The sequence below is a fragment of the Oncorhynchus kisutch genome, linkage group LG7, assembly GCF_002021735.2.
Source record: "Oncorhynchus kisutch isolate 150728-3 linkage group LG7, Okis_V2, whole genome shotgun sequence".
Classification (NCBI taxonomy): Eukaryota; Metazoa; Chordata; class Actinopteri; order Salmoniformes; family Salmonidae; genus Oncorhynchus; species Oncorhynchus kisutch.
Window position 1 is genome coordinate 3,770,517 of NC_034180.2, and position 16,714 is coordinate 3,787,230.

Below are 16,714 nucleotides of genomic sequence, written 5' to 3' on the forward strand. Positions count from 1 at the left end.
GGGTGGCTACTTTAAATAATCATTTGATTAACACTTTTTTGGTTACTACATGATTCCATATGTGTTATGTCTTGGTTTTAATGTCTTCACTATTATTCTACAATGTAGAAAATATTCAAAATTAAGAAAAACCCTTGAATGAGTAGGTGTTCTAAAACTTTTGACTGGTAGTGTATGTCTACCTCAATATAAAATGTTCATCATCTGCAATTGATTACTCCTATAGTGACAGGTGATGACATTTCTGCCTCTCTATCAATATTCAGTATCAGTGCAGTGCACATGATTAGATTCTGAATTTCATCAACACATTCATTTGAATGCCAGACTGCGCAATTGTTAGGCTATCTATCCAAAGTGCATCAGGCAGCCGTCCAATGCATCATTGCGCTTTGTTCTCTCGTCCGTTGTTTCGTGCCAAAGTGCTGTCGGATTCACAGCTATGTGGTCGCGTTGGCGCTCCTTGTCCCTTTCCCACACCTCTCTCTTGCCTTTGAAGGGATCGCCAAGCCGTAGGAATGTTCCCACATTAATGCGCAGTGCACGTGGTTCTTAACCGCAATATCTAAAACCCGGTATTAAGGAGCGACATTGTGGGGAAGAACACAATTTCTGCGTAGATGTGGAAGAAATGCAGCTCGTGAGGGATTTTCTGATTCATGAAGAGCGCGAGACGGACTCGAAATTCCCTCACGTGCGCATCGTGGGAGATAAAGCTGTTCAGGCGCTTCTATTTTTGTCTTGATTTATAACAAAAATGCGACCGAAAAGGACCTAAACAATCACGGTAAATGAGGCAACATGCAAATACGCACCGACAGTAAGTCATTGTGATGTGTTTAGTGCTGTCTGTTTAACCATTTGCGCTGTAAGTAGTAGGGTCACCTTTATTTATTTGAAACTGAAAGGTGTCACTATCGTCGTCATCTCTGGTTTGAATGTAGTTTAATGATTGTTAACTATGAGAGAATAGCCTACTGTTAGACTGGTAGTGTTTTTTTATGTGCCGCAAAATGTTTAAATTAGTGGAATGGTGGCATCTCAGTTCTCTGCATTTGCGATTAGGCAAAATGTCAGTAAGAGGTCTACATGCTGATACATTTTATTGTTTGTTTTAGGTGAACGTTTGTCAGCAGCTCCCGCAGAAGGTGGTTTGCCACCGACCAACAAATAATATTTCAACCGGAGTTGCACGAGCCAAGAAGAACGGACTCCGTAGTTTTTAGATATTGGGATTATATCTTCTTACTTGGGTGTCCACGATGAAGAGGAGACAGAAGCGAGTGTTGCAAATGGCCTTCGTATTCATGGTGGCTTTGATATTTCTGCCAAACGTCGGACTGTGGTCTTTATACCGGGAGAAACACCTGATGAAGTCGCACGAGGCCGGCGAACAGGTAGGTCTAAGGTCAAGTTACTTTGGCTTTGCCACTTTTTAAGCACCAAATTCGTCGCATTTCAAACTGGTGTAGCCTACAGTAACTAACTGGAGCTACAAAGTTGATAATTTTAAAGTTCATGTAAAGTAATTGTGAGTTGGCGGGGAAAGTATTTTGCCAACAGCTATTCATGGTTTGAGCAACAGTGTTAGTTAGGAAGGCTCATCAATCATCATTATCACATCATCAGTTGGGCCCACATATCATGCATCTTTTCATCAACTTTACACTAGGCAAATTTAAATCTGGACCTTGAAGCCCAGTTGAAGCCCAGTTGCACTGCTGATTTTCATTCTTCCCCTCTGAAGGACTGATTTAGATGGGTGTGGGGCATAAAATTTGGCCTGTCAGGTAGAACATACATCCTAATTATAACCATTAAATGCAACAACAAAAAAATATGAATGCTTTTATACATTTCCTTGGGTGAAAGATGTGTATGCAGACATTATACTTTAACAGGTGCTGCAGGCAAGCAATCGAGAGTCACCTCTGTGTAAGAGTACATTTAGTTCCTGGTTTAAATTGTACCCAAGTTATTTTGCATCCAGGCCAATGTCCCTCAAACATGATAACATGTCAACCTTTGTTGTGATTGTGGCAGGCCCGGCACCAGGATAAAGTGACTAAGGGGGCAGTTGAAATCGGCGAAGGGGGCACAATTATATCACGCCATACCACAATAAACATAAAGTTCAAATGCCGAGACTCCATGACCATTGAGTGCTTTTGAAGTGGCAGGTTGGTATGCACTCTATCAGCACAAAGGACAATGCTCTACACACTAAAGGGATGGCGTTTTGGTAATGAATATAGGCTACAAGATAGATAGGGTAATTCACCTATTACAAACAGCCTATGTGAATGCAGCTGTACACACAAGCCGTCTTACTAAAATAATGCAAACTAAATGCTGAAAGTAGTAACCTAGTTATTAATGCAGGCAAACAAAAATACTGAATAGTAGTTTGGCTTAGAATACAGACAATGTGAACAAATGAATGTGAACAGAACGAAACAGCGATACCAAGTATGCCTAGTAAACAAAATGTCAAATCAATAAAGGCATGACAAAATCTATATTTAGGCTAGTTACTTTAACAGTAAACAAGCACAGGAAACACAGGAAACAAAAAGCAAATAGAAACCAAAAACACAGCCTACAGCCTACTTCAGTGAGATGCAGCCATGCACCGCTGTCTTGCCAAACAAACATGGAAAGTCATGGCGCTCATGAGTTCAGCAACACGTTGTGATATGGTACAATACACTTCCGTGGATCAAATTCGATCCACATAATCGATTAAGCAATGCCAGGCTACCATAAATGCATTTCCAATACGTACAGTTTACAACCACAAAAACGAATAGGCTACCAAGGAAGCCATAATAGAATGTGTCTATTTCTATGATGAAACATACTGATATGTAGCTATACCCAGGGGTGTCATTTGGATTCTTGCATTAGAATAATATTGAATTCTGCTTATATCACGCTGCACCGCAATAAACATAAAAGTTCAAATGTCGAGAACATTAAGTGCTTTTGACCAAGAAGTGGCAGGTTGGTGCAAAATCTCAGCTGCGCTCTATCAGCACCATGGACAGCGCCCTACAAACTTAAAGGCCTATAGTCTGGCAAAGGAAGTCATTTTGCCATTCCATACCATAGGTTTTTGCTGAAAGTACACCACTGTCTGTACCACCAAGACTTTGATAAAAATCAACCAGCTAGATTGTTTCTTACCTTTTCAGAAGAGTTGCAGCCTCCTTGATGCTCTGTGGAACTTCCTGATTAATCGATCATTCCACTCTCCCCGAAATATTCTTGTAAGATCCCCAAAAAATGCCAGTTGGATTAGTTGAGTGAACACGTTTGTCAAAGTGGAAAATTAGTTCTCGCATGTAGCTGTGGATGCCCCAAAAGTCAATATGTGTCAGTGCAGTAAGCAAGGTCGACATAGCGGAGAGAGGCCCAGAGAATCGTTGCAAGATATCAAGTGTGGCCCATTTGTCCTCAGTGGAGCCGGAGCGGGCGATTTCAGTCTGCAAAAACTGGCGCGCAACACTAAACTCAGCTTCCACCAAATCTGTTTTGGTTAGATCCAGCAGTGGTTTCACCTTTTTCCCGCCTAGAAAGTCATGGCTCTCAAGGGTAAACAGGGTCTCCACCAGTTGGATCTTGCGTTCGCTGAATCGTACTGACATTTCACCGATGACAGCATCCAAGAACAGTCTTTTACACTCAGTCTCTTCTCCTTTGTCCTCCTGGCCTACTGTACGGTCTATCACATAATGCGATGAGATTTGTACTTACATGTTGTCATAATTGCTTGGAGCTTGTGGTGCGTCAGTGCCACTGGCACTGAACTGTCCAAAAATGGCTTCGAACTCGCTGTCACACCCCGGCTTGTCACACCTCAGCACTCCAACGCACTGCGGACCACTTTGACTCCAGTGTAAAGATCTGTTGCTTTTGCCTGGATACATTTGTTTGGAGGATGGAGAAGACTGAGGATTCTGTGCACCATGGTGGCTGTAAACTTAAAGCCAGGGTCCAGCATTGCCCTTACTAGACCTGTAGCCTCAAGTCTTACTTCTGTGTTGTACAAACGCATGCATTCGATGTCAGATAGGAACTTCACGATGCTGTCACAACGTTTAACAGCCACTGACACAGTAGCCAGGTGTCCCCTTCTCCATTGGCTGTGTTTGGATACATTAGCTAAGCCAATTTCTGCTATCCCACCATGGCAGTGGCAGATTAGCTGGTTCCAGCTAGCTAAATAGGCTAATAGGCTACTTACGCTTTTTTCAGCTAGCTAAGACGCTAACTAAACTCTGTGGTGGTGGGGTGTGAGGCAGAGTTGAGTGAAGCAGCTTCAACGGTAAACTTGACCCCGCCCTTATAAATCTAAATCAAATATTACAGGCAGAAGCGTATCACGTTATTCACTTAGCCTACCATAGATGAGAAGTGTTTTTTCCCGCTTTTTATGGAAACCAAAGGAGTCATACCTAACTACTGACACAGCACAGCGGAGATACAAATTTTGCGCCAACCTGTCACTCAATAATTGTCACTTTTTTATATAGGGACATAAAACTAAAACTGAGGGTGCTAAGCCCCCTTTTGCACCCTCGTGGAGCTGGGCCCAGGTTGTGGTGGAAGTCACTGTGCTGTCTCCTAAGTGTGACTTATTATAACAAGGGTAGTTTGGTTCCTGAATGCTGATTGACTGAAACCGCTTTCCAGTAATGTGTACATTCAGAATATTATAGCATGAGGTTGGAGTACCATGGCACGAAATCCTCTTTAGCGTGTGTGGCTTGATGATCTCCTTGAACACCTACAGCTCTTTGCCAGCCCTTCATGTTATGTAGCCCTAGCTGCACTCTGTTTAGCCGTGAGGCTTGTTTCAAATATGCCTATCATCTTGTAATCTATTTCTGCTGCTGGGGGGTGCAGTGAAAACTGCCTGAGTCGGTTTATGATTGCATCTCGTCATTGCCTCTTTCTCATTTGCCTGATCGCGATTTGCATTGCCGCATGGCGTAACATTGCCCTTCGGCACTGCATGGCCCCGTCTGTGTGAAGCCTTGTCAGTTCATCACCATTAGGCTAACCCAGCCTGTCGCCCTCTAGCTCCGGCCCGGGTTGACAGGGACAGAAACATCAGGCGGTGGTCATTATGTGGGACGACACCTACCGTCCTCTCCTCTCTCCACTGACCTCTACATGATACAGACTGAGTCACCCTGCTGAGATGGTCTCACATTCCATTTCGAGGTTGTCTGTCTCATAGAAAGAATGAGTAGATTGAACAAAGCCCCACGGACCAGTGCAACTCGATGACCAATGTTCTCTCTTTTCATTCAATTTTTTTATCCACAGAAAATAGGAGCCTTAGTAGGTATGTGTTGACTTTAGATTAGTGGTGTGTTGGTATTTTTTGGCAGCAATTATACTGAACAAGGTGATGTCCTTTGGTTTTCTTGTAAGTCTTATTGATTCCTTTTGGTTTAGTTTAATCCATAGTGTCATAGTCTTTAAGTTGAGCTCCTATACTACAGGCATTTGATACAAACAAAGCAAATCAAGAAAGAAGAAGAAGAAGGTCTAGAACCCTGTAGTTGGGATCAGTAGGTCCCAGAGCAGCAACACAGGCAAACTGATGAGTTCCTTCCTGATTCCGTGATTCAGAGCCACCGAGCAGCCAGCCAATCCTCTGAAAGACGGAAGGGAGCGACAGCATTATATGCTCTGGGGGAAAAGGCTCATCCTCCGTGGCAGGCAACAGAAAAATAGGAACAGTTCCTAAGATCAGAATCACCCCGTTTCCTCCCCTGACTCAAAGCCTGCGTCCCAAATTGCACCCTATTCCCTATATAGTGTACTACTTTATAGCCCTGGTCAAAAGTAGTGCACTACATAGGGAATAGGGTGGCATTTGGGAAGCTGTCCCCTGACTCAAACTCAAAACAGCTGAGGTTTCACACACCAGCCAACCATAAAAGGAAAAAGAAGCCTGGGCTTGTATCTGCTTGATTGGGCCATTTTGTCTGCAGTCAGGGTGAGATAATTGACATTGGGGATGGATGTTTCTGTTGGGCCCAATTACCAACGAAACTCACCAGATTGTCATTTTAGTTATTAACCTAGTCACCATGGTGATGTTTAGCCTATTATTACTGACATTATGATGTATTTCACACTATAAACGCACTGTAGTTTCTTGTATATGGACATCATGATCCATCAGTCTTTTATGTGATGCATCACATCGGACACATTATTGCCTTTGACCAGTTCTGTAACATTGTTCATACATTTCAATATAAGCAACTGCTTTGTGGTAAGGGTCCTGATCTCAGCTCACAGGTACATTTAGTGGCTAGCGTGTACTGATGGTGTGTTTTGGACCCTAGCTACCAGGTGCACACACACACACACACACACACACACACACACACACACACACACACACACACACACACACACACACACCCCAGCTGTCACTTGTGATGGGATGTTTACATGGGATGATGAGTATGCTAGATTTGGATATATGATAGCACACTGAGCAGTGACGTGTGATAGACAGGAGTAATGCAGGCTAGGCCTAATAACAATTTGGAAGTGATGGAGGGCAACAGTAGCTGAGATTGTACATTTTACACTGTTAATTTGTAGTAATGGAGCACCGTACATACTGTGTCACGGCTGTTGAAGGAAGTGGACCAAGGTGCAGGGTGCAAACGAGAAAACAACCGTGAAGCCACAGGCTACGTGCCATTAACAAAAGTCAACTTCCCACAAAGACAGGTGGAAACAAGGGCTACCTAAGTATGGTTCTCAATCAGAGACAACGATAGACAGCTGTCCCTGATTGAGAATCCTACCCGACCAAAACATAGAAATACAAATAATAGAATATAGAATACCCACCCCAACTCACACCATGACCAAACAGAAATAGAGACATAAACAGGATCTCTAGGGTCAGGGCATGACAGTACCCCCTCACCCCAAAGGTGCTGACTCCGGCCGCAAAACCTAAACCTATAGGGGAGGGTCTGGGTGGGCATCTATCCGCGGTGGCGGCTCAGGAGCGGCACACAGACCCCGCTCCACCACTGGCTCACCCCACTTTGGTGGCACCTCTGGTGCGGGGACCCTTGTAGCGGTCCCCGGACTGGGCACCCTCACTGCGGGCCCCGGACTGGAGGCCGTCGCTGGAGACTCCGGACTGGAGGCCGTCGCTGGTGACTCCGGACTGGAGGCCTTCGTTGGAGGCTTCGTGCCATGACTCCTCACTGGAGGCTGCGTGCCATGGATCATCACTGGAGGATTCGTGCCATGGATCATCACTGGAGGGAGAAGATGTATGGGCAGTCTGGTACGTGGAGCTGCCACAGGGCTCACCAGGATGAAGAGACATACAGGAGGCCCTGTCCTTGGCAGAGGCACCCGATACATTGGGCCGTGAAGGCGCATTGGAAGTCTCGAGCTAGGAGCCTGCACAACCCGTCCTGGCTGGATGGTTACTTTGGCCCGGCACATGCGGGGCGCAGGCACAGGACGCACTGGGCTGTGCAGACGCACCAGAGACACAGTGTGCAGAGCCGGTGCAGGATATCCTGGGCCGTAGAGACATACTGGCAGCCTGATGCACTGAGCCGGCACCCTCCGACCTGGATGCCCACTCTAGCCCGGCCGATTCGGGGAGCTGGAAGGTAGCGCACTGGGCTGTGCACGCGCACTGGAGACAACGTGCGCTCCACCGCATAACATGGTGCCTGAGCAGTACGACGCTCGCCATGGTAAGCACGGGGAGTTGGCTCAGCTCTCCAACCTGACTCAGTCACACTCCTAGTGTGCCCTTCGTAACACTGCCGCTCTGCTTTTGCTGCCTCTAGTTCCTCCCGTGGACGGCGAAACTCCCTAGCCTGCCTCCAGGGTCCCTTACCGTCCAGGATCTCCTCCCAAGTCCATGAATCCTGAACACGCTGCTCCTCCTTACCACGCTGCTTGGTCCGTTGTTGGTGGTGGGAAGTTCTGTCACGGCTGTTGAAGGGAGTGGACCAAGGTGCAGCATTGTGAGCGTACATTTTCTTTTATTATAAAAAATGGCGCCAACAAAACAACAAATGAGAAAACAACCGTGAAGCTAAAGGCTATGTGCCATAAACAAAAGTCAACTTCTCACAAAGACAGGTGGAAAAAAGGGCTACCTAAGTATGGTTCTCAATCAGAGACAACGATAGACAGCTGTCCCTGATTGAGAACCACACCCGGCCAAAACATAGAAATACAAATAATAGAATATAGAATACCCACCCCAACTCACACCCTGACCAAACCAAAATAGAGACATAAACAGGATCACTAAGGACAGGGCGTCCACATATTCACATAATTTTCTTTCCTCATGATGCTATCTATTTTGTGAAGTGCACCAGTCCCTCCTGCAGCAAAGCACCCCCACAACATGATGCTGCCACCCAAGGGCTTCATGGTTGGGATGGTGTTCTTTGGTTTGCAAGCCTCCTAATTTTTACTCCAAACATAACGATGGTCATTATGACCAAACAGTTCTATTTTTGTTTCACAGACCAGAGGACATTTCTCAAAAAAGTACAATCTTTGTCCCCATGTCCAGTTGCTTCGTTGTACTGTGGATATTGTTACTTTTGTACCTGTTTCCTCCAGCATCTTCACAAGGTCCTTTGCTGTTGTTCTGGGATTGATTTGCACGTTTTGCAACAAAATACATTCATCTCTAGGAGGCAGAACGCATCTCCTTCCTGAGTGGTATGAAGGCTGCGTGGTCCCAAGGTGTTTATACTTGCGTACTATTGTTTGTACAGATGAATGTGGTACCTTCAGGCATTTGGAAAATGCTCCCAAGGATGAACCAGACTTGTGGAGTCTACAATTTTTTTCTGAGGTCTTGGCTGATTTCTTTTGATTTTCCCATGATGTAAAGCAAATAGGCACTGAGTTTGAAGGTAGGCGTTGAAATACATACTGACCCACTGGAATTGTGATACAGTGAATTATAACTGAAATAATCTGTCTGTAAACAATTGTTGGAAAAATGACTTGTGTCATGCACAAAGTAGATGTCCTAACCGACTTGCCAAAGCTATAGTTTGTTAACCAGAAATTTGTGGAGTGGTTGAAGAACGAGTTTTAATGACTCCAACCTAAGTGTATGTAAACTTCCGACTTCAACTGTACCTGGCCTATCCACAGCCCGGGTACTTGGGAATGGGAAGACTCAAGAGCATAGAGTGGCAAGAAAAAGTATGTTAACCACTTGGAAATACCTGAATTTCTGCATAAATTGGTCATAAAATTTGATCTGATCTTCATCTAGGTCACATCACAACAACGAACACAGTCTGCTTAAACTAATAACACACAAACAATTATACGTTTTCATGTCTTTATTGAACACACCGCAACATTCATAGTGCAGGGTGGAAAAAAATATGTGAACCCTTGGATTTAATAACTGGTTGACCCTCCTTTGGCAGCAATAACCTCAAGCAAATGTTTTCTGTAGTTGCGGATCAGACCTGCACAAAGGTCAGGAGGAATTTTGGACCATTCCTCTTTACAACACTGTTTCAGTTCAGCTATATTCTTTGGATGTCTGTTGTGAACTACTCTCTAGAGGTCATGCCACAGCATCTCAAATCGGGTTAAGGTCAGGACTCTGACTGGGCCACTCCAGAAGGCGTATTTTCTTCTATTGAAGCCGTTCTGTTGATGATTTACTTCTGTGTTTTGGGTCGTTGTCCTGTTGCATCACCCAACTTCGGTTGAGCTTCAATTGGAGGACAGCCTAACATTCTCCTGCAAAATGTCTTGATAAACTCGGGAGTGAATTTTCCGTCGATGATAGCAAGCTGTCCAGGCCCTGAGACAGCAAAGCAGCCCCAAACCATGATGCCCCCTCCACCATACTTTACAGTTGGGAAGAAGGTTTTGATGTTGGTGTGCTGTGACATTTTTTGTCCACACATAGTGTTGTGTTCCTTCCAAACAACTCAACTGTAGTTTCATCTGTCCACAGAATATTTTGCCAGTAGCGCTGTGGAACATCCAGGTGCACTTTTGCAAACTTCACACATGCAGCAATTTTTTGGGGGACAGCAGTGGCTTGTTCCGTAATGTCCTTCCATGAACTCCATTCTTGTTTAGTGTTTTATGTATCGTAGACATGTCAACAGAGATGTTAGTATGTTCTAGAGATTTCTGTTTGTTTTTAGCCGACACTCTAGGATTCTTCTTAACCTCATTGAGCATTCTGCGCTGTGCACTTGCAGTCATCTTTGCAGGATTGCCACTCCTAGGGAGAGTAGCAACAGTGCTGAACTTTCTCCATTTGTAGACAATTTGTCTTTCCATGGACTGATGAACATCAAGGCTTTTAGAGATACTTTTGTAACCCTTTCCAGCTTTATGCAAGTCAACAATTCTTAATCTTAGGTCTTCTGAGATCTCTTTTGTTCAAGGCATGGTTCTCACATCAGGCAATGCAGCTTGTGAATAGCAATCTCAAATTTTGTGATTGTCTTTTTATAGGGCAAGGCAGCTCTAACCAAAATCTACAATCTCATCTCATTGATTGGACTCCAGGTTAGATGACTCCTGACTCCAATTAGCTTTTGGAGAAGTCATTAGCCTAGGGGTTCACATACTTTTTCCCACCTACACTGTGAGTGTTTAAATGATGTATTCAATATGGACAATAAAAATACAATCATGTGTGTGTCATTAGTTTAAGCGTACTATGGTCGTCTGTTGTTGTGACTTGGATGAAGATCAGATCAAATTTGATGACCAATTTATGCAGAAATCCAGGTCATTCCAAAGGGTTCACATACATTTTCTTGCCACTGTAGGCCTGATGATCCACCCGCAAATGAGGGGGTAGCCTACTTTGGTTGGGGGTGTGATTGGGACTTGAAAACAACCCAAGAATGTTGAGAACCACCTTTAACCTCTGGATCCAACTGAGAATGTTGATTTCCTAGTGACTGACTGTTATTGTCAGTATCCATTTCATGACAAAGTGACAGTTGGAAGAGCAAGGCAGTCATTCTAATTAGGCTACCCACCACGATGTCACCATGACATGCATGACGGTAATGCAGATACAGAGCTGAGTGACAATGTGGCCATGGATGAATGATTGACCAAATATATTGGAACGGAGATGGGGTTTATATAAAAACAAGAAACGCAAGAAGATTTCACAAATCGTCTGTGGAAACGGAATCTATTTTCAGTGTGAGACGGGACAAAACAGGTTGAAAAGGCCATTCGTGATTAGACTTGTAGTGGTTGTCACTAGGCATAAAACCCTCTGTTGAAGGGACCCGATTTGGTATGACATGCAAAGACTTCAATTGTGTGAGCGGTAATAGCTTGTTGGTAGGAATTCAATTGTGACCATGATATTTTGACAATGAATAAGAATATGAATCTCCGGTATTGTTATCGTTCGTCTGAATATGAATTTGAATCAAACTCTCCCCAAATCAACTGTGAAAGAGGCTTCCCCATTACCATAGAGAAGGAACACATAATACATTTAGTAATTAAACCTGTCGGTGTTGCTTCAAAGTATTGACTCCTAGCTTCCTCAGTACAGTATATTATTTTATAATGATTCGCTTCCTTAACGACTTCATTTTAGTTTCCTTCTGTTTTTGACACCTCGTTATCTTCTCCCCTCACTGTTAACAGTGTTTTTCTGTAATTACTGTGCTATTTTAGAGAACTGAGATGATTGTGTTTCTGTGTTTATATAGTAGAACTATCATTATAGAAGTTGTTGTTGTTGTTGTTGGTGGTGGTGAGGTATTGTATCATCAATGCTGCTATCATCATTTTCACCAGTATCGCAATATGCTTGATTACCGATACTTTTCCAAAAATATTGGCGATTTGGTGTTGATGTTGAGTTGTTGCTCACATACTTATCACCTACATTCCACTCAGCTCCCCAATACGCTTTCTGGCAGGACCAAGGCTTTGCCACATTGTGTATTGATGATATGTATCATGAAGCTTTACATCATTTTCACCTCCATCCTCTCCTTAGTCTTGGTCCGTTTAAACCTGATTTGTCAGATGTGCCTTGTGTGCCGCTGACAGGTGGTAGAATGTGGTGGGAGGCTGTTGTGTGTCTTCTGAGAATAAAGGGCATTTCATATGGAGTGACTCCCTGGCCCTGTCTGCACAGTGATATAAAACGACTTATTCACCACCACCGACTCTCGGGAGGGGAGATCTAGACGTAATCATTAAGGGTGCTTCCATAATGGCATTTGACAGGGCCCATAGGGTTCTGCTCAGAAGTAGTGCACTATGAAGGGAATAGGGTGCCATTTTGGATGCTACTCAGTGTTGTGACATGGGCATCTCCATTAAGCTAAAAGCACTCCCATAGCACTTAGTTTTTTTCCCTCATGCTTCTGAGAGTAATGGAAATAGGCTCGATGTAATCACTGCCATTGTACTGTCAGACACTACACAGCAGTGCAATCTGTTTTAATGGTCATGAACCTCTTTCAGTGTAAGATGTAAATATAGACACTTATTCGAGCCTATAAAGCTCACACCTATTTATTCTCCTGGTGGCACTAACCTAAATCAGTGAGAAAGTGGGGACATTGAATGTCTATCCATGTCAACGTGGGATCAGTCTCAAATCCTCCCATACGCTAGAGGGCTGCACCTCAAATGGCACCCTATACCCGATAGGCCCTGGTCAAGAGTAGTGCACTATATAGGGAATAGGGCGCCATTTGCGTTACACACTAGGTATATATACCATGAGTGTAATCACATAGATGGGCCATGAATTGTCCCCGGCTTGTTCAACTGTCCCTCAGCACAGATATGGCTGAGTTACGGCTGTTTAAACTGGCAGCTCTGACTGACTCCTGCACTCTGGTGATTGTTATTCAAGGAGAGCAAAGCTTCTTATGTTTTATGGCCCTCTTCTCCTCCGCGGCGCCGGCGTCGCACCGTAGATTTACGGGCATTTCAAACCCACCGCGCAAGGTAATACTTGTCATCGGTGAAACATAACTAACAGTTAAATCAGACAGACAGTTTAACAATGTGGCCTGGCAGAGGTTTGTAAGAGATTATCGTGAGTCTGAAGGGTCATTATATTGCATCTATTAAAGGCAATCCAAAAACTACTTTTCAATTAAGAGGTTCCCAAGGGAGTAGTTGATCATGGCTGTGACTGTCCACTCCACTTGATGGCTAGTACCTTAATTTTTATTTTATTTTAGCCTTTAAAAAAAAGGTACTAGCCATCTAGCTTTCTCCTCCAATTATTGTCTTGTTGGATAGGCTTACTTACAGATTAGTAAAGTTGTATCCTTTTTCCTTGTTGCTTTTACGTTTCAAACAAGAGTTTGTAGACCTAATCAGAATGTTCAAGTTGAAAATGTGATTTTTAAACATAATTGGTTGGAATCACCACCTCTCAGAAATCAATATCTATGATTTATATCTTGATCCATGCTGAGATTGCCAGTCAGCCGTGTCTTCCAATCACATCAACCTTTGTTTTCGTCACTGTATGAAATGGAGTCAAATTCGATATGGTTCTGAAAAGGATGCCCCCCCTGTCATTATGTCACACATTGTGTGGTGGTAGTCAGTGAAAGGGAGATGTCGTGTCCTGCTGTGTGTTATTGAGTTGTAACCTTTTCGTTGTATCCTACAGTATGTGTGGAAAGGACAAAAATAGGCGTGTCCTGCATTTGAAAGCAGACAGTTGACCCAGTCGTGTTCGGAAAAGGCCTATTGTCCTTCTCGGTGCAACTAACAGACACATCTAAGAATCAACCCAGCCGGTCGGAAACGCTGACGTGAGTGGTTGAATGAATCGCAGCACAGCTATGCTCACAATAAACCATTGATTTATTTTAGCCTTCAAGCAACATGAATTTAAACCACAACACTACTTGTTAGACTGCCCCCCAAAGAGCCACTAGCATCTTCCACAGCTTCCAGGACAGTTACTGATCATTTACCAGTGAATCATTGTAGCCTAATCACTTCAGTCACCAACGATGGGTATCTCTGTTAGTTATTAACGGTAGTCAGTTATTTTCTTTGTGTGATATCTGATTGTTGAGGGGAACCGTTGAGAAACTGAGTGATTCGTAATGTGAGAAATATAAATGTCAACAGTGTATTAGGACACCAGAGCTGATTTAAATGATGTTGAAACTGGATCACTGCGGTGGATAGGATATTTTACCTAGGTTTAAATATGAATGAGCTTGATGAGTGCCTTTTAATATTGTGCCGGTTCCTCAAGGCTTATTTGTGAGTTGGTCTCAGGTTATCGATTTAAATTCCTTTCTATTCCCTCTTTATCCTTTTAATGAACTCCCTTCATCATCCTCCCTCCTTTTTCCTCCTTTCTTCTTCCTACTAATTCACTGACTGCACTGATGAAAAACCCAAGCAGTCTCCCTAACAAGAAAAGTCCTTGGTGCTTATTAGGATATTTGTGAGTCATTCCACTGTATTATCCTATCTCATTAAAAGCCCACGGTGCAGTTTGTGATTCTCTAATGGAGGAAAACTGTGAGGAATCATGTGTAGCCTGGTTAAACTAGACTGAATGTTGAACTCACCATTCACCTCAATGGAGAGTGCAGCGTTCAGTCTGGTTTAGCCAGGCTATGAACTGGGTTCCCTGTGTTGTCAATATATCATCTCTCTCCTCTCTTCCTGTGTCGTGAATTGCTGGCCTCTCTGAAACACGAAGAGGCTGCACTATCTTTTTATGAGGAGAGAGATGTGTCTGGGTGAGGGATGCATGTGCTGTGCTGCAGCACTGCTTGGTCAGGCTGATGAGAAAAGAAAGGGCTGGTCGGTGCTGATGAGGGACCATGCAGCCAGTGAGTGACTGATTACTCAGCCTGTATACAGGGACAACTGGGACAGATATTATTCTGTAAAGTTTGGAATCTTGAATCCTCTGTTGTCCCATGGGGTAATACGCAGGGCCTGGCCAAATACATCTACCTGTGTGTGTGTGTATGTGTGTGTGTGTGTGTGTGTGTGTGTGTGTGTGTGTGTGTGTGTGCGTGTGCGTGTGAAAGCTGAGGAAGTATGTGTGACGACAGGGAGAGGGAACCGTTTGCTGCCGTTATGACAGACTGACAGTGCTGCCTCCCACACTGTGAGAAACTGTGACATACGAGTAGAGCGAGGTGGGCACTGTTGTGTGTGTATGTGTGTGTCTGTGTGTCTGTGTGTGTGAGGGATTTGAGGGATGTGGGTGTGTGTGGGGGGTTTGTTTCTCCTGCCAAGGCTTTTTGATTCCCTCCAAATTGTTTTGAGCAGAAAAATGCACTCTGTCACACTTCATGCTCTTTCCCAGGGCGATTTAACAGTCAGACACACACACGCACACACACACACACGCTCTGCCTGCCGGCTCTCGCTCTACAGATGAGGGGATTTACTGAAACACTCACAGCACCCCTCCTGGTCACACTGAGAACTTGTTATGGCTCATCCTTAATCCCTTTTCTCCTAGTGACTTTGCCTACCATTGAGGTAGACTGAGGTAGACTGAGGTGGACTGAGGTGGACTGAGGTAGACTGAGGTAGACTGAGGTGGACTGAGGTGGACTGAGGTAGACTGAGGTAGACTGTATCACTCTTGTTGTTTTCAGATTATATAACTACAGTTACCGAGTCAGCAGCACAAACAAATACGGTTGGTTTTCCTTCTGGCAAAACGGATTCATTATTTATTACACATAGTAACAACCACTGGTCAACCACTGACATACCGGACAGCCCCGCTAGGAAGAGGGGCACAAAAAGGAATTCAGAAACCTCATTTTCATATGTACTAGGAAGCTAAGTGTTTGTGTCTTGGGAATTCAGGAATGTGACTGAAAAAGTGCCTCAGGCCTTGAAAAAGGAAACGTTTAACTGATTGAAAGTATTCGGGGATATCGGTGAACAAATGGCGTGGTCAAGGCTACGACGGTGCCAGCGCAATGAGTGGGGCTTCCTCAGGTGTTCAAAAGCTGATTGCCCAGTTTCCCTGATGTTGCTGTGGCAGAAGGGTGTGGTGCTTCAAATACAGCAATTCCGCAAAATCTTTAATTTAGCCTCTCATTCTCCTTAATTGCCGTCCTCAACAGGTTGTCTGGTTAATGGACAGCCAATACATTGTCAGATGCAAACAGATTATCATGTTTAGCAGGCAACAGTTCTTGAGGGCTTGAACAAAAAATGCTGGTGAACCAGCTTGGTGTGGTTGTAATATCCACAGTCCCTTATCCCTGGTGTATCTTGGCATGCGTCATTCAAGACTACATTTAATTGTGTGCAGCGCAATGGACATATAAGGCACAATGTCTCAGAAAACTGTCTGGGTTGGTAATACTCAGTAGAGGAAGCAGTCGGGCCTGCGACCTGGACCTACAGGCTGTGGTAAAAACATTTGCGTACAAAACAGGAAACCAGGGGAGTCTATCAAGTTGGATTTCATTTAATTTACCTTGACTATTGCATCCCGTTTCTGGAGGCTAATCGCCAGACATAAACCCGCTGAGTTGAACAATAAATAAATGTATTCTTAAGCCGACTACTTTTTTCCTCAGTGTTAGGCTATTTGATATTTACATTTTATAAAAGGTTTATAAACTGCAGCTAAATATCAGTTAAATACAGTATACAGCTATAGATAGTACACTGC

At 44.0% G+C, this 16,714-nt stretch overlaps 1 protein-coding gene across 2 annotated transcripts in view; it reads left to right on the top strand.

Annotated features, from left to right (window-relative positions):
- Positions 1–380: 380 nt before the first annotated feature.
- The window catches only part of LOC109894743 (polypeptide N-acetylgalactosaminyltransferase-like 6), a 247,805-nt gene continuing 231,471 nt past the window's right edge, over positions 381–16,714 (top strand). The window contains exons 1-2 of one of the 2 annotated variants that reach the window (XM_031828395.1): positions 381–820; positions 1,119–1,397. In XM_031828395.1, coding sequence (XP_031684255.1) covers positions 1,263–1,397 — 135 coding nt within the window. In that variant the 5' untranslated portion in view covers positions 381–820; positions 1,119–1,262. The remainder of the gene's footprint in view (positions 821–1,118; positions 1,398–16,714) is intronic. The other variant, XM_031828397.1, reaches the window with a different exon arrangement.